This window comes from Medicago sativa, chromosome 2 (genome assembly GCF_051527215.1).
Source record: "Medicago sativa cultivar Bolivia chromosome 2, Bolivia_mono, whole genome shotgun sequence".
Taxonomy (NCBI): Eukaryota; Viridiplantae; Streptophyta; class Magnoliopsida; order Fabales; family Fabaceae; genus Medicago; species Medicago sativa.
In genome coordinates this window covers 8,941,660-8,962,433 of record NC_140750.1, presented here as the reverse complement: position 1 = coordinate 8,962,433, position 20,774 = coordinate 8,941,660, and the positions used below count along the sequence as shown (strand labels likewise).

The following is a 20,774-nucleotide window of genomic DNA, read 5'->3' as shown; positions in this document are numbered from 1 at the left end:
AAAATTTAAAAGAGAAATGGTATTAAATTGTTGGGATTACAATCATACCTTGTTTTGTTGGAAAAATATCATAAATTGATTTTGTAATTTATTGTGTCTCTTGTTAGTCGATAGCAACAATGAATTGATTCGAGTAAGGAGTTTGAACCCTTGAGCAAGTAGTGGAGGGTTTAATTTCGACTAATATTAATTACCGCTAAACAATGGTAAAAAAAAAAAAAAAAAAGCTTTGTACCAGCAACAAGGGAAAAAAAATTGTCATTATGTTTTTGTTTAGTGTTTTTTACACTATCAAAATATATAATAATTTTTTAATATTTGATTTTTATGAATTAAGTAAATTACAATAAGTCATCGTGAGCTTAGCTTAGTTGGTAGGAACAATGCATAAAATATGTAAGGTTCGGGGTTCGAACCCGGCCACCACAAAAAAAAAATTACAATAAAACAAAAAACAAAAACTAATTTACGGGTACTACATCCCATTACATTAAACCGAAGCTTAATAATGCTGCTTGTATTTGATGTTGGGGTCCGATTAATTTGGACCACCAACTCTTTGAGTCCAACTTGAACCATCTGAGTCACCTACAATAGGAGGTTTGGATCCAGTTAATAAGATTCCCACAACACCATAAGAGAAGACACTACCCTACACACAAGTTAATGAAAGTTTTTTTTCAACCATTAGATTAAAAGGAACATCGATCCTTATTATAGTCTCTCCATACTATATATTTTTCATCATTTGTTAGTCATCTACCAACAGCTTGCACCCTGAAAGAAAATTCCAAAAGAACATTGTGAACGAAAGAAAGAAAAATCAAATAGATTGGTAATGTGAAGATGAAATTCTGTACAACATATAAAGAAAAATTAAATTAAATTAAATTAGATGAAAAAACATGTGAGTGGGGAAGAATATAACTAGTGCTGGTGGGTCTTGGCGGTGGAGAGAGATGATTCCGTTTGTCAACAAATAAAATGATTACAGACTTGCGTAAAACCAGAAAAACAATAACTGAGACCATATGCAATTGCAGATTATATTTGTGTTCATCCATTCCCATCATTTTCATTGACACACTTAACTGGATGTGCCGTGAAAACTATGTGAGTTTCAGGTGTATGCTGGTGTGGTGGTGCGCAAGAATGAAGATAGGTTTGTGGAGGGTGTATGCTAGATTTGATACTGACGGACTATATAACAAAAAAAAGGTAAAGGACAAATCATCTGAGTCAAGTTCAGAAAGAAACTTTGAAATATAGAGAACATGAATTGAAAACACTTCACAACTATTACAAGCTGAACAAACACTGTATAATAATAATAATGATAATAATAGTATTACCAAACCTTGCATAATGACATTCACAAACACTCCCTGATTCCTATATCTTGTTATCAACAATTAATAATAAAAATAAAACATTACTAAATGACTGCTACAATTAAAACTACATCAAACAAATGATGTTTGTCTTGAAACTTCAGACCGTGCATCTTCGAACTGGTGGTCGTCATCGATCTTCTCAGAACTCAAGCTTGGTGGAATGAAAGACCTATAAATCAATTCCATGTTTGGAACTTCCTTGACTTCTGTAGCTGCAACCTCAAGCGCCTGATGTTGAAAAGATGGATAAAACTTCTTTGAACAGATGACACCAAATAATACCGTCAATATGGGAAGAGGAATCAACAATTGTGCATAGACGAATTTCTGCACCCCAAAGTAACCATACATGGTTACCTGGTACAATACCATAGATGCTAGTATACGGTTGTTTATGTGGGGCCACATTCTTCCATAACTTTCATATCTTGGTACATACACTTTCAGTGCCTGTTGATACGTTACAAAATAGTACATAAATGATTAGTATGACAATCTTAATGGAAAAAATACATCGATGAATTTTGTGTATTATAGTAACAATCATTTCCTTTCATTGTTGCAAATCTCTAGTAAACAAGTTATTGTGTATTTGTGCGTTAACAAAAATTAATTATGGCTAAAAGCGAGTTGAATGTAATATATTTTATGTTTGAATTCATTCATATAAAATTGAGGTGAACAATAAATTTGAGGTTAAAAATCAAACATAGAGGCAAAAAGCTCCAAACTTTAGCTTCAAGTTAGAATCAATTATGGAGGCAAAATCAATTCCTTCAATGAAAAAGTGCTCATACAAGACACAGGACAGGGTTCGTCAGAAAAAAAATGAACAGTAGTTTACCTGATTTCGTAGTACGAGCCATCCGAGGCCGAAATATAGAGCACCAAATGGGATGATAAGAGGAGCAATACAAGAGTAACAGAAAACAATTGTGGCAATCAGCATGTCAGCCGGAATTCTTGTTGCATAACCAAGATCTCCAGGAGCCCAAGCTTCTTTCAACTCAGCTTCAGTCTTGCAAAGAAACTTTTTCTTCAAGTGGTAGATAATTAGAGGAACTAATCGGGACAGCTCAAGGCCATATCCGACGAAAAATCTAAAACAAAAAAAACAAGAAAAATCAGTTCATATGTGATGTGTCAACCTTTTATTTTTAAAAACAAAGGTGAAATATTTTTTAATTAATGTCTAGTAGGTAGGAATAGTCCAAAATTAGAAATCGACACAAAATCATATGAGAAAATAATTGTTACATATAAAAACATGAACAAAATACAAAAGTGGTTATTTTCTTATTCATACGTCTAGTAGGAAAGTGGCTGTGAAGCTTTAACATAATCATCGACGTAAAATATTATCTTTATGGACAAGCAAGTGAACAAAAACAAGTTGAAATTAGGATGCTATCTTACTTCAAGGCGACGAAGGTCAAGAAAAAAGTAGCTCTGCGCGGGAGACTTTCAGCTAGCACGGGAACAATATCTTTCGGTTTATCCTGAATTCTCTTGAATGTGTCGAACAAGGTTCCAGCTAAAGCAACTCCAATGAAAACGTTCAGCACCGTAAAATAAAAATATTTTCCAGAAGTTGCCCTGGCCGCATGGCTTTCAGTTGGAATGCCTTCTAATTTAGACAAAAACATAAGCAACTTGGGTAATATAGCCAAGAAAATGATCAGTGCAAGTTGAGGGAGATAAGCTTCCAACACTGTCTTCAAAGTCTCAATGTTCACTAGTGGCTTTAGGAATGGGAGAAGTTTCACCAAACCCTTCAAAGTTGTAAATGCAGATACAAATGAGATGGGAACCATGTAAAAGAATATGGCGAGTGTAACAACGAAATACACCAAGTACTGCCTCAGTTCTCTTTGAAAATACTTGATTTTCAAATTAGGCCATAGTAGTTGACAGGGTTCAGGAGCACCGAAAACTGACCAATGATCAACCACTTGTGCATGTAAACTCTGAGCTGCAGATGCTGCAACCACCCTGTTTGAGAAAAAGACAATAGCAGCATTTTGTTGCTTTTCTCTGAGAGTAACCTTTTGCTCGGATTCCAATTTCGCAACCAATTCATTAATCTTTTCATTGCAATACTCTATGCTATCCACCTTTTTACCAATAAGTCCAAGGCAGCCAGTCTTGTTGGTCGGTCTTGTGCCTTCTGGCTTGGCAGTTGTTTTTGAACCTGCGTATACTACTTCGGCACGGGCAAGCTTCTTCTTATACCCTTCCAACTCCTCCCAAATCTTGTTCACCTGTTAGTAATAAATATATAGGAATTAAAATATATTTATACTATGGGAAAGACGGGAAGATTACTAGCAGAAAGATGGACATTAATGTGCCTATCTATCCGCTTTTTCTATTGTGCTATTGATAGTTAACTTTGAAATTATCTTTATATAATGACGATATAGATTATATATTGCAACATTCACAGGCAAAAAACAATAGGAAGAGTATCACAGACAAATTACATATTTAGATTACATTACATGGACAAATCATTAGTAATTCTGCTGCATACTCTTTTAGATTTCTAAATTCCACAACGATCAGAAACTGGAAATACATGCTCCAATGTAAGGCAGTGAATCAGAAATAGTGAATGTGATTCAGAGGGTATCGAGAAAGGTAATCAAATGAAAACCATACCTTTTTGTTGTCTGTTATTATCATAGATCTGTAAAATGTCTCGGGATATATGGCTTTAAAATAAGAATCAACCTGTTCCTTCCTAGTTTGACCGTCAAGAACAGGAGGGATGTCTCTCACAACTATCGCAAACTGTTCAGGCTTTACATCAATAGTCTTGAAAGCTTCAGATCGCAGCCATGACACATGTTTATAAGCCTTCCATAAGAGGAACAACGAAACAAGCGAAACAAAATAGCAGGCGATAAAAAATGCCCACAACCTTACACTCTTTGCCTACACATACAAGAACTAGTTTAATAAAAAGGAAAAATTATCATACTACTATGATATACAAAAATGGTAAGGAATACTGATCTTACTGTGATGTTTCCCATCGATAACTGGTCAAGTTCATTGAAAGACCCGTTGCTAGTTGTTAGTTTCTTTCCAGCACCACCAGTTTTAGCAATAGGCAGAAGAACCGGTAGCAGAATAATGCCGCATATAACCAGGATACTGAATACTGGCAGTGAGCATGAAAAATAATAATTAAAAACTGAAAACACAATTTGTCTCTTATCGGATAAGCATGTCAAATAACAATTGAAAATAATGAAAAGTTATAACCAAATATATGCATGCGAGAACACATTTTGAAAGACTAATCACAAAATACAAGCCACAAAGTGTCAACATATGTTGAGAGGAATAGAAGTGAATGATTTCACTCTTTCAGAATTGAGATAAACAAAACCATGAACAAAGTTGCAAGAGAGTACACTGATTTGATGTTCACTGAATGAGGAAATAAATCTAGAAGCACTCTGAAAGCAACTGAATAACACACATACATCTTAATGTAATTCAAAATATTCTCCTGGTTTTCTGTATGACCAGCATAACAAGTAGAACCATGAATATACATTTCATATGACTTATGCTTGAGATTTCATGTGTTAAATCATTGAACCACAATTTTCGTAAAACTGATTCCTAAGGATTCATATTTCTTAAGAGTACAATTTGATTATTTCATAATAGTATGCACAAGATAGTGAAGCTTAACATTTCAACACTCTCTTTAAGTCTCAAAGTTCCATAACACAATATTTTATTTTCCATTTTACAGACTGAAAACTTCCACTGACCAGAAAAAGTTCTAAATTGATAATCTATATGCTAACAGTAGAAGTAATTTTTTTTCTCTTTAATACACTGATATGACATTATGACATGAGCACACCCTTAGGCTATGTTTGGTTCTATGGAAAGATTGGAAGAAGGAAAGAAAGTGAGTGGATGGATCTTGTTTCCATCGTTTGGCACCACCATAAAAAAGGAGAGGATAGAATGTTTTTGCTGGGACCCACATGCAAAACCTTTCCCCACTGGATTGGAAGGAAAGGTGGAGAAGCGACCAGTTTTTTTGGAATGACAAAAGTAACCCTCAGAATTAATATGAATAATATGCACTGTTCGTGTTGGGTGGTTGAAACTTGAAACAAAAATAAAAAATTGTACTAAACTACTGCACATTGCTAATAGCTCGTACTCTATTCCATTTTTAATTGGCTGGACGTGCTCTCCTTTTTTTTTTCTGTCAAAAAGTGATTGATTTTTGATTATACTAGTTAGTAAATTACAAAGTCATTTCTTCTTCAAAAAAAAAAAAGTAAATTACAAAGTCATTAGCCTCTTCTATCAACGTATTACATGATAACATATCTATGCTTTTTTCACTCAAACATATTCATGTTTTAAAATTAAAAATACAACAATATTAATAAATGTTTTAACCGCAGTTATCAAATTTTATTGTTATTGATACAAAATTGAGTTTTAAAAATTTTATTGTTGGAAAATTGTTAATTTTGTTTAACTGAAATATTCATTCTCATGTATACTTTAACTTATCAATTTTTATTTATTAATATGTAAATATGAACATATTATATTAAATAAATAATAAATATATAACTCATTTTATCATAAGGATATTTATGTCATTTATCAAATATACATCTTTCTTTCCTTTCACTTTTTCACTTATTCCAAACAACCTAAAAATCATCACACTTTCCTTTCACTTTCTATTCACTTTCATTCCTTAATCATTCTTTCCTTTTACTTTCTTTCCTCGCAACATCCAAACATAGCCTTAGCTTTCTTTCTTACTTTACAGATAAACTCAACATAGAGTAGCCTTTTTCCTAACATGGTTAAACTAGTACAACTTTTTATATAATAATATGGAAAAGCACTTGGGTGACATAATGTCACCGTGACATTAAATCTGGGCCACACAACACATATTGCCACATAACATCTGGGCCACACAACACATACAACACATTTGGGTCACACAACACAACACCTTTGTGTGGCCCAGATTTAATGTCACGGTGACATTATGTCACCCAAGTATTTTCCCTCTCAATATGATGAACTCATATAGCAGTTAAAATAATCTATCAATAGCTATGAGTTTAAAATTTTCATTTTTTTTTTTTTCAAAAGCCCTCTTTGTTTAATCTTCTTCATAAGTATAAAATCTATAGATATTGTTTCATAAATGAAAAACTTTGACTTTTTTAATTTACAAGCCAAACTGCTCCTAATAGTTAATTAAGTGTATGTTTAGTTCCACTTTTGAGAAAACTTAGGCAAAATTAACAGTTAGTCTTAACAATCAATTTTTAGCCTCAAATTTAATGTTCATCTCAACATATCTTAACTTACTCTTAATCGGAATCAATTTTACAAAATCAATTCATTTACAACCAGAACAAGAGCATAGATACAGACCAAATAAAAAAGAGAGTTTCAACAAAAAAAACAAGGTACATAAAAAGGAGAAAGAACAAACCAGTGCTGAGAAAGACAAAGAAAACAGCAGTATCAACACCAGACATAGCAATAACATCTTGTTCAGAAGAAGAATAAGCTTCCTTAATCCAAGAGAAAGGGTTACGTGTCTTAGAACCACCTTCAAATGGATCTAAACCCTTCAAGATCCTATTAGGATAATACACCACATTGTTCCCAGGTTTACTTTGTAAAAAAGCAAACAAAATCATCAAAACTAGAAAAATAGCAAATGAAGTACCAAGAGAGGTACAAAACGAAGAAAAATCCATCTGGGTTTTTCTCTATTCAATCAAAACAAGTAAAGATTGAAACTTTTCAGTGCTTAGAGTACATTTATTCAAAAGGGTAACGTTGGAATTGGAATTAATGGATATTATGGAAACAGTTACATAAAAAAAGGAAAAAAAAGGGTTTTTTTTTTTGTTATGAGTTGTGTGTGTATGAAGTAAATGGTAACGAGTAGTAATGAGGGAAGATGAAAATGGAAAGATACGTTAAGGCTTGTGATTAAATAAGATAAAGTGGTCGTTGCTGTGTGTAGGGTAGGTTTGGTTTTTGGGTTTCTTTGTTATAATTCAATTCAATTAATGCAAAAGTTAGGATTTTTTTTGGGAAAAATGTAAAAATGTTGTTTTGAGTTTGAAGAATGTGATGTGATGTGATGTGATGCGTGGGAGGAACGAGTAGGGGGAGTGTTTGTGTGAGAGCGGGATTGATGGAAAACGGTGATGCAGAGGAGAGGGAAAGTGATGAGAGAGAAATAGCTGTTGGAAAAGGACAAAACTTTCCCCATGTTATAAGAAACACCACACATGACAAATATGCCCCTAATCTAACTATTAGTACCCTTGAAAGTACCCTTATTACCCCCATAAATATTGAGAAATGATATTTGTACGGTCATTTTTTTTGACAACTTTTGAAACAACTTTTTCTTTTATATTCAGATATCTTTTTATTTTCAATATTGTTTTGATTTTTGTATTAATACCTCATTATCTTTATAAATTTATGGTTGTCTCAAAAATCTCATTAAAATAGTTTTTCAAATAACACAACTCTAAATATTAGAGATTTGATGCTTCTTCTATCATCCCCTTAAACACAACACAACGAGCATCACTCCAAATTAGATTCTTAATCATATACCAACTTTATGTTTTAGTTTCTTTAAAAAAATTCTTCAACTATTAATATCTAAAAAAATTCCATTTTCATTTTTTGTCTCTCCTTCTAGTAAACAAATACGTATTATGAATGTATAAATATTATGAATGTCTCGAGAAAAAAAAAATTGGTTAATATTTATATATTCATAATATTAATGAGTACTCGGCACACATCTAGAGACCAAAATCTCTATTTACCCTTTAATAAACTTGAACAAACACCCCTACATCCAACTTTAATGTGCAATTAATTTTGTGGTTAAATATATTTTTTGTCCCCATAAATATACCAACTTTTCTTTTTAGTCCCTCTAAATTTTTCTTAGACTTTTAGTCTCTATAAAATTTTCAATCACCACTTTTAGCCCATATTTTTAAGTCAAATCATGTATAACCTTCATACTTTTCAACGAAATTGTGCAGAAATATGCAGAATATTGTAAAAATCTTTTCAAAAAAATATTAGAATTTTTTATTCCTAAGCATTAATGAGTAGTTACATAAACTCAACATTCATATTATGAATGTCTCGAGAATTGATTCTACTTTTTTAAAAATATTTGGTTAATATTTCTATATTCATGTGAACCATTCTAATAGAAAGATTAATGAGTGGTAACATAAACCCAACATTCATATTAATTATGAATGTCTTGAGAATTGATTCTACTTTTTTTAAAATATTTGGTTAATACTTATATATTCATGTGAACCATTATAGTATTTAAAAAGGAGAATTGGTTTGGTTTTTTCACTCATACATTCATAATTAATTTTGTCACAAGAATTAATTCTATTTTTTTTAAAAATAAAATATTAGTGTGTTAATTGTTATCTTACTCCTATTATTTTCTTTCGAATTAGAACCTTAGACCTATAATTCTTTAATCCTTCATTCAACTAAGTGAGTTACTCATTCCCCATGAATTGATTCTATTGAAAGTTAGAAATTCTAGATTCTAATTTTAGATTTGATTTTTATATTTAAATTTATTTTTCAACTCACTTTTATATGAATGTATCCGAACGCAACACATTTTACTTTCATCTTAATTTTAGTCATAATCAATTTTATATAATCAATTAGCTTCCTTCAAAAAAAAAATATAATCAATTAGCTCCAATTCAAATTTTATTTATGATAACGAAACATAGACGAAGTTCTTTGCATGTGGAATGTTTGAATAAAATAGAAGTTGTTCCGACTTTCTTTTGATGGATAACAAAATAAACAAAAGTACGGGACACAAAAAAATGGTTAAATTTCCTTTAAAAAAATGGTTAAATTTCATACAAAAGAAAAGGGTTAACTTTGACGGTTAAATATTCGATATTTTGTCTTTTTTTGACACATGATATTTTTTTCTTTTTTGGTATTAAAAATAAGCTGCGTTGTTTTGGTTTACTCCTTTTGGTATTAAGAATAAGCTGCGTTGTTTTGGTTTAATTAGTAATAATAATAATTAGTGGTAACGTGTTATGTTTTTTTTGGTATATGTTTATTCTGTTCTGTATGCTGTCGACTACGAAAGCAATCATTCAAAGCATAACACTCCTTCATGACAAAAAAAGGCATCACACTCCAGCGCACGAAGTTGACACAATAGTTGGCTATATTTCACTTGTATTATACTATATTAATTAATTCTAATATGGAATTAAATTTGAAATTTATTTGTTACTATGCATAAGTTCTATCAGCAACTCTCAATGAGGTTGCTATATATGGGAGTCAAAGCTTTTTAATATAAAAAATCACCACCAAGCAGACATTTAATTAACGACTTCTATATACACTAGAGTTTAGTCGAGTATAAATAGTCAATAATTTGAAATAATGTCACATTTTTTTCATTTTGATTGTCTTTTATAATAATTTAAATTACAGATTAGTTTTACTTACATAACCAACGTTTTTCATGGTTAAATAAGAATATTTTATTCAAGTATCATTGTGTGACGTAGTTGATACATGGCCAAGTTCTATTTAAAGCAAGGGGATTCAGAAGGTGGATCTCATGTTGATATGAAAAAACATTCGTTGTAACAAATCAACTTCTTAAATTGATCAATACCTCAAAAAGATTTAACTTAGAGAGAAAGTTAACCTCTTCACGTGTTATCATGGCTCAATCTTAAGGAAATACAGATATATTTTTATCTCCATTCTATTATTAAATATTACATGATTTACACCAACAATTGAGAAAGAAAAAGAAAAATTAAGGGTTAATTATGTTTCTAGTCCCTATAAAATAGCGACCTTGTAAGTTTAGTCCCTACTTAATTTTAATAGCATTTTTAGTCCCTAATTTTGTTTTTCTGCACTGAGTATTAGTCCCTACTCAATTCAAATTTGTTTAATTTATGCTTAAACTCTTAAATTTTTGAACAATTTTTTGCAGACATGTTTAGAACATTACTAAAAGTTCGTCCGCAAAAAATTATCGCAAAATTTGATTTCTACATCCAGATTTTATTACTTTTTATCTTTAACTTTTGTCGTTTTAAAAAATTCATATTTAATTCATTTCATGTCAGAAAATTCTAAATTTTAGTAAACGAACCTTTCATAGTGTTCTAATCTTGTCTCAAAAAAATCGTTTAAAAATTTAAGAGTTTAAGGATAATTAATCAAACTTTGTTTTAGCAGGGACTAAAATTATAAGTAAATTTTTTTTATAGGGACTAAAAATGCTATTAAAATTAAGTAGGGACTAAACTTACAAGGTCGCTATTTTATAGGGACTAGAAACATAATTAACCCAAAAATTAATGTCTGTTTGCATGGCATGAAACGCACGTTGAATTGAATGGTTTTTGACGGGAAATACTTGTGTGACATTAATGTCACGGTGACATTAAATCTGAGCCACACATTGGGTGACATTAGATGTGTTGTGTGGCCCGGATGCAATGGTAATGACAATGTGTGGCTCAGATTTAATGTCACCGTGACATTAATGTCACCAAAGTGCCACCCGTTTTTGACGCGGTTGTATACACACTGTTAATGTCACATTAACATATTCTTCTTTCTTCTTCAAAAAAAAAATGTCACATTAACATATTCAAAGTTGCGTCAAAATATTTGTTTATGATTAAGAATCATATCAAAAAGGCTAATGTTAACTTGTGCCCTCAAGGCACATGTTAAGATACTCATTATAGAAATATACATATCAAAAGGCGTGCATTCAACTTCTTAAAAGTTGTTATATTGTGTTTTCCAATGCAAAATTGCTCTATTTAGGTTGTTTAAGATGTGCCCTAAGGGCAAAAGTTAACATGACCCTATCAAAAAGCATGATGTTAAATGTGTTAGGAGTGTAACAAAAAAAATGTGTTAGGAGTAATAAATAGTTAAAGAGAGTCTAATTTAGACAAAAGTGTTACTCTATAGTAAAATAATGTTTATTTGATTAATTCATAATGTTTCTTCAATATATTAATTAAGGTAAATTCTTAGATATCTTGAAGTTTGGTTGAGTACTTGTACCTTGTAGGAAAATTTGTTTAAAATAAATTAATATAAAATTATAATATGACATTGAATTATACGATAAATGGTATATATTTAACCAAATTTTATGTGTATCGTTGTGTTCATCTTCAATTTGTCATTGATTTTCTATTTGTAAAGAGAGACTTATTTTCAAATGAGAGACCGACCACTTCTATGTTTCAAAAAAAATATTATTGATACGAAGTACCGGCTAAACTTTGTCATAACTAATTTTCGTCGAAGAACTAATAGACCAACCATCTCCAACGAAATCTCTCCATCCTAATATATATTCCATCCACAATACTCAAATATGAGACAAATGACATAGTGATATTGAATCAGTCACGCTTGAAATCCAACATTTTCCATAAATGTGGTGAACTCACCTCCTATAACACAATTCAATTGAGGATCCGATTTCAGAAGCTTAGTCAAGCTGAACTAAGGCTCCAATATCATTTGTTGGCGAGTCCTAAGGCCACAGGAGCAACAAGAGATCAAATGCTTTGCAATCACTCCAAAGAGAGACGTTATATCTCACCTAACACCTTAGGACATGTATATAAGTTACACCTCTTATATATCAAATATTTATTCATCTACATGAATGTAAAATTTAACTCTCATATTAAAGTCCAACAATTTATACACTATTTTTCTACACTCATTCAACACTTATTTTACTTATATCTTTCTCAACTTATTAAATACTACTCCCTCCGTTTCAAAATGAGTGTCGTTTTAGGTGTTTACACACATATTAAGAAATGCAATGATTAAGAGAAAGAGAATGGTTATTTTACCAAATTATCCTTATTAACCATTGGTTAGTTTTAAAAGTAATACTTTGGAAGTAGTGTGCAGAGTATTAATTAGAGGGTACAATTGAAAAGAAAAAGTTATTATTGCATTGGAAACTGAAAGCGACACTCATTTTGAAACAATTTTTTTTGGCTAAAGCGACACTCATTTTGAAACGGAGGAAGTATGTCACACCACCCTTTCTTATTTCTTTCTTCCTCGAGATATATATCCTAGGATGTCCACCAAATATTTTTCTATTTAAAACTTTAGCTTTATTATCCAAAGGACATTGTGGTAGTTTCTCATAAATATAGATAAGTATTCGTTATTTCAGTTATGGTCTAGTCTAGCATCCTCCTACAGTTGTACTTGGATGCCTGTCAATTTACTGCTATGTTATTTTTTGACGTAATAACACCAATTTTTGTTGCTGACGTGGATAGCTTTGAAACTAGACAGCGTGGACATACCGTATACGATATTTAGCATACACGTGTTAGCTGGCATACGCGACAAGTAGCTTGGGAAAGTGTTGCCGACAGTGTGACAAGACAAAAGAGGAAATGTCATCTGACCCACAACATTGGATAAGGATTTGGAATACTATGCTTATTTATGCCTATGCCCAATTGCCTAATGCTTAACTTTACTACTCCACCACTCAATTTTTTACTTTTAAACCAAACTTTTTTACTCTTATATTCCATTAAATCATTAATATCAGATTGGTTGATATGGCTAAAGCCTAAATAATCTATGAAGGGCTATGGCATGTGCCACCTATTGAGAGAAATGAGAAAGGCTAGTTGCTGAAAAGGAAAGGAGCATGGTAGGGTAAACTAGACAAGAAACTAGGAGGACCCTCAAGCAATAAACACAATATGGTGTATTGTAGACGAACACGCATCCAACACGGGTAATATGTAGGGGTGGCAAAACGGGTCTGACCCGCCGGGCCGGCCCGTTTGGCCCGCTATTTTTGGCGGGCTGAGTCGAAGTTTTGAACTCGCTTTCTATAGTTGACTCGGCTCGTCTCGTCTCGTTAAAATACGGGGCGGGGCGGGCTGGTCCGCTTAACTCGTTGGAAACGGGACGGACACGGGGCGTGGCATGGCGGTCCGCTTAACTCGTGTTTCGATTTGCTATTTTGAGTCTTATTTTATGTTTTTGGATTTATTTTGGTTGTTAGATATATTTTGAGACTTATTTTATGCTTTTGGATTTATCTTATTTTTTGATTTTATTTATTTTGAGACTTATTTTATAATTTGGTTGTCGGATTTATTTTATGATTTGTTTTATGTTGCACATTTGCCATATTTTGCTATTAGTTATGATGTTGAATTCGACAATTTGATAATTATCTTGTTTTTCACAAATTTACTTGCTACCTATTCTTTTATATTTTTTTACGATAAAAGCAACATAGTTTTTTTGTTACAATTAAGTTGTAAAAAAAATAAAAAAAAGTTTTTGTTTGACGGGCCGGCCCGCCAACTCGCAATCCCGCCACTAAACGGGGCGGGGTGAGATTTTGGACTCGGTCACAAAATTTGACTCGGCTCGTCTCGTCTCGTTTTTAGCGGGCTTAGACGGGACGAACCTAAATGGGGCGGGCCGGCCCGCTTTGCCATCCCTAGTAATATGTGTGCTTGGATTTATGGCAAAGTTACAATAACTAATTTTTATTTTTTGGTGAGTGATAAAAACTAATTTTAAATAACATGATTTTATTTGCTCAAAACTAATTACAATAGTTTTAATTGCTTGAGAAAAAAAAACTAATTTTAAATAACTTGATTTTAGTCAATTTTGTGGACCTTTAAAAAAAGGGTCATGTTAACTTGTGCCCTTAGGACACATGTTAAGCATTAAATTTCTTGCCACTAATGGTAAATATTAAATGAAAAAAGTTAATATTAAATTTTTTAAGCAATAAATTAACACAATTTCCGATACATAATTTTTATTAATGGAATACTTAACATGTGCCCTAAGGGTACAAGTTAACATTTCCCTTAAAAAAACAATTCTATGGATAACATTTGAAATGTGTTTGAAGACAAAACAATTTATAATTTCTTTCTTCAAGTTGAAAAGACACCATTAACACGATTCTTAATTAAATATTTTTTCCGATCACATTTATAAGCAGTTTTCACTTTTTAGATTCATTAAATAACTGATGTATTTGAACTATATATAGTCTTGATACATAAGTTAATTAATGAATCTAAACAAGTAAAAATTGCTTATAAATGTGATGAGAGTACATTTTAAATCATTTCAAACTAATACTCCCTCTGTTCCTTTTTAATTGTCACATTTTGACTTTTTACACAAACCAAGACAACAAATACTTTTACTACTTTTGATACAACAATTTTTCTTTTTCCTATAATAACCTTAATCATTTAATACTTCATTTCATACATTTCTCTCTCTGCAATAAATATATAGGGGTAATATAGGTAAAGCCACATTTAATAATACTTTGAACTTTGAAAACGACAGTTATTTAGAAACAAAAATTTTATGCAAAAGTGACAATTATAAAGGAACGGAGGGAGTAACAAAGAAGAAGAAAAAATGAAGAGATCCAAATTTATGTTACTCCTTAATGACTTAGGGGATCCATTTTGACGAGAGATTGGCCGCCTTTCTCTTATTTTCACGTAATTCAGCCATACGCTCTCTCTTTTTTCAAAAAGGAGTTGAATGAGATTGGTCAAAAGGAGTATTTAATTTAATTTAATGAACAACAACTACAAGTGTAAATTTTCAGCTTAGATCCTTTGCTAAATTTTGATATTGAAGTCTAAGATAAGCCACGGCCCAAGGGTGTTGAATGTTCCCTACTCCATCTCGATGTATATATGATTATTATATTCACATTTCAAGTTTTTAAAATATTCTCGTCAACAGAAAAATCAAGGAATCAATGAGATTATCACCATAAGAACACTAAACTAAATATTCTTTAGGAAATGTTAACTTGTGCTCTCAAGACACAAGTTAATGATTCAAATATATAAATAATTTATTGAAATGTGTACGTTGCATTTAATCTTTAACTTTTTAATCAATTAAATGCACAAAATTTTAGAGAATATTTCTTATTTTAGGTTTCTTAACATGTGCTCGAAATATGGGTTTATACACACATACAATCCTTAAGAACTTGCATTTTCGTTTGATATATAAACCTTCTTGTTTGATTTGAAACCCTGCTAAATTTTTATTTCCATTCAAATTGAACGTGTATTATATTTTGTCATAGTGTGATTTTCTCCAAATGCTAACCTATGTGAACTAAGATAAGTACAATAATATTAGGATAAGAAAATTGTTGTTCACACATTTGAGAAGGCTGGAACACACATGTAAAATACGCTTCTGTCCCCTCGGCAGTTAACTGCCGAGGAATTCAAAATCCAGTTGCAATTAACTGCCGAGGAATTCCTCGGTAGTTAACTGCCGAGAAAAACATTAATGCAGCCAACAGGTTCTGCATTAATGCTAAGCATTTCCAAGGCATTTTTGGGCCAGTTTTTACCTGTAATTTTACCTGAGCATTTCCAAAGGCAGTTTAAATTATACAACAATGAAACTCGGTCATAAACAAGAAAAATACAATATCTTTTACATTTGTCCATAATTAAATCAAACCGACATTTGGTTCAAACCACACAAAAGTTTGAAATTCATCAAAACGGAACATAGTGTCCATAATCAAACAACACATTACAACTCATTACACATCATTAAATTAAATCCCTACTTACATTCATCACAATTGCATATGGAACGAACATACATATATATATATATATATATATATATATATATATATATATAATACATTATTTTCCACCATATTCCTAAACATAAATCCGACGTCGCTATCGTCTTTAATAAGCCAAAGGCATCTAGCTTGCCGTTTTCCATGCGAATTCATCTCTATCTTCTCCTAGGTCTATGCATGGCATTAGAGCAGACAAGTGACGTGTATATTGATTTTCACCAAGATGCTCAAAATAAGTGTTAAGTTGTGTCTTCAAATCATCAAGAGAGTCCGTCGGTGTTATCATAACCTTAACCGTCTTCTTAAACGCGCAGTACCTAACACGCCCTTCAATTCTTGCAACCTCAGACATGTTTCACTTGACAAAAGCTTTAACAAAATAATCATAGATTAGAACAAAATTAAATGGAATGTAATAACGAATAAATCAAATGCGTAAACATTAATAAGCTATAAATAAGTATTGCACTAGTTTCAAGTCAATAAAAGTCATGTTATCATATATATCAATATAAATTACATAATGTTACTTATATATTGGCCACAAAAAATTGGCATTACAATTTTGACCCCAAAATATACGTCGGCGTAATTTCTACCAAAAAAAAGGACTAACACCGACAAAAAAATCACTTGTTAATGGCCAAGTGATTGGAGAAGATCAAGTGACATAAAATCTTCCTCATTTTCCGCAATAACTTCAAATTGTTGCTTTGGTTTTTCGGGAGTGTCCAACAAAATAGGCGCCACTTTGTTTGATTCCTTTTGTGGTTTCGGCGGTTTGTTTCCTCTTTCAATAGCCATGAGCTTTCAGAACAACTCATGTTGATCCAAATACTCATCTTCCCAAGTCACCGCATCTTGTTTCTTATGATTGTGCCACTCCGTAGATGATGGAGGTAGTGGACAACCATTCTTCAAGTAAATAAGCACAAAGTGATTCGGAATTACCCCAAGGCACATGATGGGAGTATTTTGCTTACCCGACGGTGGTGGCCCTCTTAGTGGGAAAAAAGATTCCGAGTTACCAACTTCAAGATTTGTCAACACGACCACACACCTTTTGTAATAATTAGCAACAATGTGCCCCATGTCCGGAAAAGTCAACCACTTATCAACAAGATGTGCACAACTTTTTTTATTTGCGGGAGGATGTAAGCCATCTAAAATGTAGTTATAACGATCCTCACCCGCAAATACTTCAACATAATCATCTCTATGATCTTTCAATTCTTGAATAAGATGTGTACGAATCATGAGATGATTTTGTTCGGTTAAGCCCATGAACTCGGCTATAGCCCGGAATCCACAATGTCCATCGCCAATAACATCCACCACTTTTTCAATAAATGGAAGCATGAACCGTGACATATAATCAATAGGCCTCATAACCGGGATAGCCTTAGGCTTTGGATACCGAGAAGGCGGTGGAAGTGTGGAAATTGGTGCTTTACCAAGACGAGCACCTTTTTTCCTTTTATATGATGATGTTGTTGGTGATGGTGACGGTTGACTTTCGGGATTTTGGGAATCAACAACCTCCCAAGAAGAAGGGATCTGACTAGTCGATGTAATTCTTCCTTTAAACCTCGCAATTGTTGCTTTTTGTGGTGGTGGAGACATCATGGTGGTTTCAGGAAATGCCAATTGTCGCAAAGCCTCTTTGACTTCAAGCTTCATTTGGAAAAGGGAGTTTCTTGAGACGTTCTACAATACCCTTCAACTCATCATCGACAGATAAACCAAGTTCATTACTTTCTTCGCCCATGCGTAACCTTCGCCAATGGTGGTGTATCTCATCCAATAAAATTGGCTTTTCTTCAAGGAGTTTAGTTGCAATTTCGCATGCACATGGTAGGCCGTAAGATGTCCTTTGAACACAACCACAAATTTCCTTGTCCATGCACAACGTTTCCCTACAACGTGACTCTTCCATAGCAATGTTGTCCAAAGCATATCTAGACACATGACCACCTAAGCCGGAGTACAAAGTGACATCTTTGAATCTATGTTCCAACACGGTAACGCTCTGACCAAAGGTTGTTTGTATCGCAGTGTGTTGAAGCAACAACATGTCATGTATTTTCTCCCAACAAGTACCCAAATCACCCACACTATTGTCCAAATATTTCTTCACCAAAGCATGAGCCGATTCTACCCTATTGGTGGATCTACAACCAAGATGCAACACACGGTCTGTCCATGCCCTCACTATTTTCTCCTTCACTTCATTCAAGGTGGTCATGGCATAGGCTAGGAAAGGTGGGAAATCACTACAAGCATCTTGGAACTCCACTAATGCATTTGCATATAACTCTTGAGTGGGCGATTCAACCATAGCTTTCCATGCCCTCATGATCTTCTTGACAACATCGCGATTACTCATCTCTTTCCCATCCTTTTTTCCCAAAGGATATTTACAATCTAAGACGCACCTTTGTTTGCACATGAAAGTAACAATTCATAGCATAACTTTCCGGGAAAACAATTCCAACCGCTTTCATCAAAGACCCATCCCTGTCGGTAACAATCACCTTAGGCATATTCATCTTTGAAGTAAGAAGTTTACCCAACATTTTTAAAACCCAAACAAAGTTTTCCTCTTTCTCATGCATCAAGAATCCAAACCCAACCGAATATATCAAATCGGTCGAAGTTACCCCAACTACCTCAAACATTGGCATCTTATACATGTTGGTTTTGTAGGTGGAGTCCGTAACCAAAACCGTTGGAAAATTGTTAAACAACTTAACGGATGTTGGATGAGCCCAAAAGATATCTTCGATTGTAGTACTTTCACTTTGTGTTCTTGAGTAATAAGTATAGTTGTGCTCCTCCAACTTCGAGATTAGATATTGCAACGGCTTCTTGTCACCTCTATTTGCCTTCCATATTTTTTGACGTTCATTGTACACTTGCTTCACATTTGTCATGCAATGTGGTCTTTTGTTCTTCAAGTGTATCAAAATATTTCTTGGAAGCATCTTGCTCTTGGTCAAGTCACGTACAATCTTCTTGTCGTCCTCCTTTAATCTACCGGCAAGAATGTGTCCTTCTAAAGCCGGCTCCATCGCATGGTTGTGAACTCCATTAAGAATGTTCAATCCCCATTCCTTTGTTTGCGTATTTTGATATCCACTAATCATGAACAAGCACCCGCATTTTCTTGAGCCCGTTGTCGCATGCTTCAGTTTTTTTTTAGGCACTTTGTGAGCTCCACTCCTTTCACACACTAGGCGCAAAATTGGATGGATCAAGCTTGATCTTTGTGTAACAATTGTAAATCCTGCCTTATTTGCTTGACAACGTACCCACCCAAGCAATTCTTCTCTATCTTGAAACATAACGTCGTCAGAAAAAAAACCTAGCCGTGTCAACTTCGTGGGCTTGAAGTGGGACGACATCGGGGCTAACATATTTAGAAGCTTCAACATGGATGGATGCTCCATCAATGTTTGGTTTGACTTCAACCTTAGGCGGTTTGACATCTCCGGAAATTTGGACAAAATTACGTTTTGTCTCTCCCGAAACATCTTCCGCGTTCTCGGTCATTACTATAATTAAACAACACAAAAATATAAATTAACAACTAACTAATGCATAAACATCAATGCCATAATGAACTAAAACAAAAAAAAAAACAAAGAAAAAAATTTTGGAAAAATGGCAGTAGCTGCCATTTTCGGTTGTGAAAATTTTTTCACAAGTTTTCCTCGGTAGTTAAGTACCGAGGTTTTCCTCGGCAGTAAGGTACCGAGGTTTTCCTCGGCAGTATACTACCGAGATTCCCCATGACAGTGTTCTACGTAACTGACGTAGAAAACCATGACATAACCAAAAAATAAACCGAATAAAATGCACAATACCTGTTTTTTTACGTCAAAAGTGTGTTGATACATCCCATGCTTGATGCTTGAATCATTTTGGAGCAAGATTTGATGAAAAAAAATTTAGGATTTGGGGATTGGATTGGAGTTGTATGGAAGTTGATGAGAAAATAGTGTGTAGGGGGAGCAGGTGACTGTTTCATCTGATGAAACAGTTTTTCTCGGCAGTTAACTACCGAGGAATTTCTCGGCAGTTAATTGCAGCCGTATTTTGAATTCCTCGGCAGTTAACTGCCGAGGAGGCAAAAGCGTATTTTACATGTGTGTCCCAGCCTTCTCAAATGTGTGAACAACAATTTTCTTAGGATAATGGTAAATCAAAGTTGGGTAGAGTTGCACAGTAGTATTATTATTTGAAGTTGCAGCAACGCGCCCAACCCCTCCGCAATTTGTCTCATTGACAAACCACACCCGCCTTGGTGATTGGTAATGTGCAGTGAAGTAACTATCCATACATACATCTGTCTGTATATATATTGACAAAACTAACAGTTGTGCAAAGTACTAAACGACGTTCATCGTATGGTTAAACCGATCAACCCATATTTGACATTCCCATTCCCATCCGTACATCCTCTAATTCGTTCGTGTGATTGATGTTTTTTTTTTGTTACTATATTTTTTTCAGAAAAGCATTACTACTTTTTTGGAATTATTTTCCTAAAAAATTTTACATTTAAATTTTTATTCTTTTAA

The 20,774-nt window shown here is 33.2% G+C and overlaps 1 protein-coding gene, 1 long non-coding RNA gene and 1 pseudogene across 2 annotated transcripts; 1 reads left to right on the top strand and 2 right to left on the bottom strand.

The window, feature by feature from the left end:
• The first annotated feature begins 1,070 nt into the window (after positions 1-1,070).
• On the top strand, positions 1,071-1,358 carry LOC146944265 (uncharacterized). The gene is made up of 2 exons (XR_015025890.1): positions 1,071-1,134; positions 1,219-1,358. It is a non-coding gene; the product is annotated as an uncharacterized LOC146944265 (long non-coding RNA).
• ERD4 (Early-responsive to dehydration stress protein (ERD4)) lies at positions 1,236-7,388 on the bottom strand. The gene is made up of 6 exons (XM_085742670.1): positions 6,904-7,388; positions 4,418-4,560; positions 4,056-4,331; positions 2,811-3,655; positions 2,239-2,494; positions 1,236-1,844 (listed from the first exon to the last, which is right to left on the bottom strand). Exons 1-6 carry the CDS (start codon positions 7,172-7,174, stop codon positions 1,464-1,466), a joined length of 2,172 nt encoding a protein of 723 aa, XP_085598796.1. The 5' UTR covers positions 7,175-7,388; the 3' UTR covers positions 1,236-1,463.
• Positions 7,389-16,820: 9,432 nt separating this feature from the next.
• LOC146944263 (PKS-NRPS hybrid synthetase cheA-like) lies at positions 16,821-20,018 on the bottom strand (annotated as a pseudogene).
• Between the last annotated feature and the right edge of the window lie 756 nt (positions 20,019-20,774).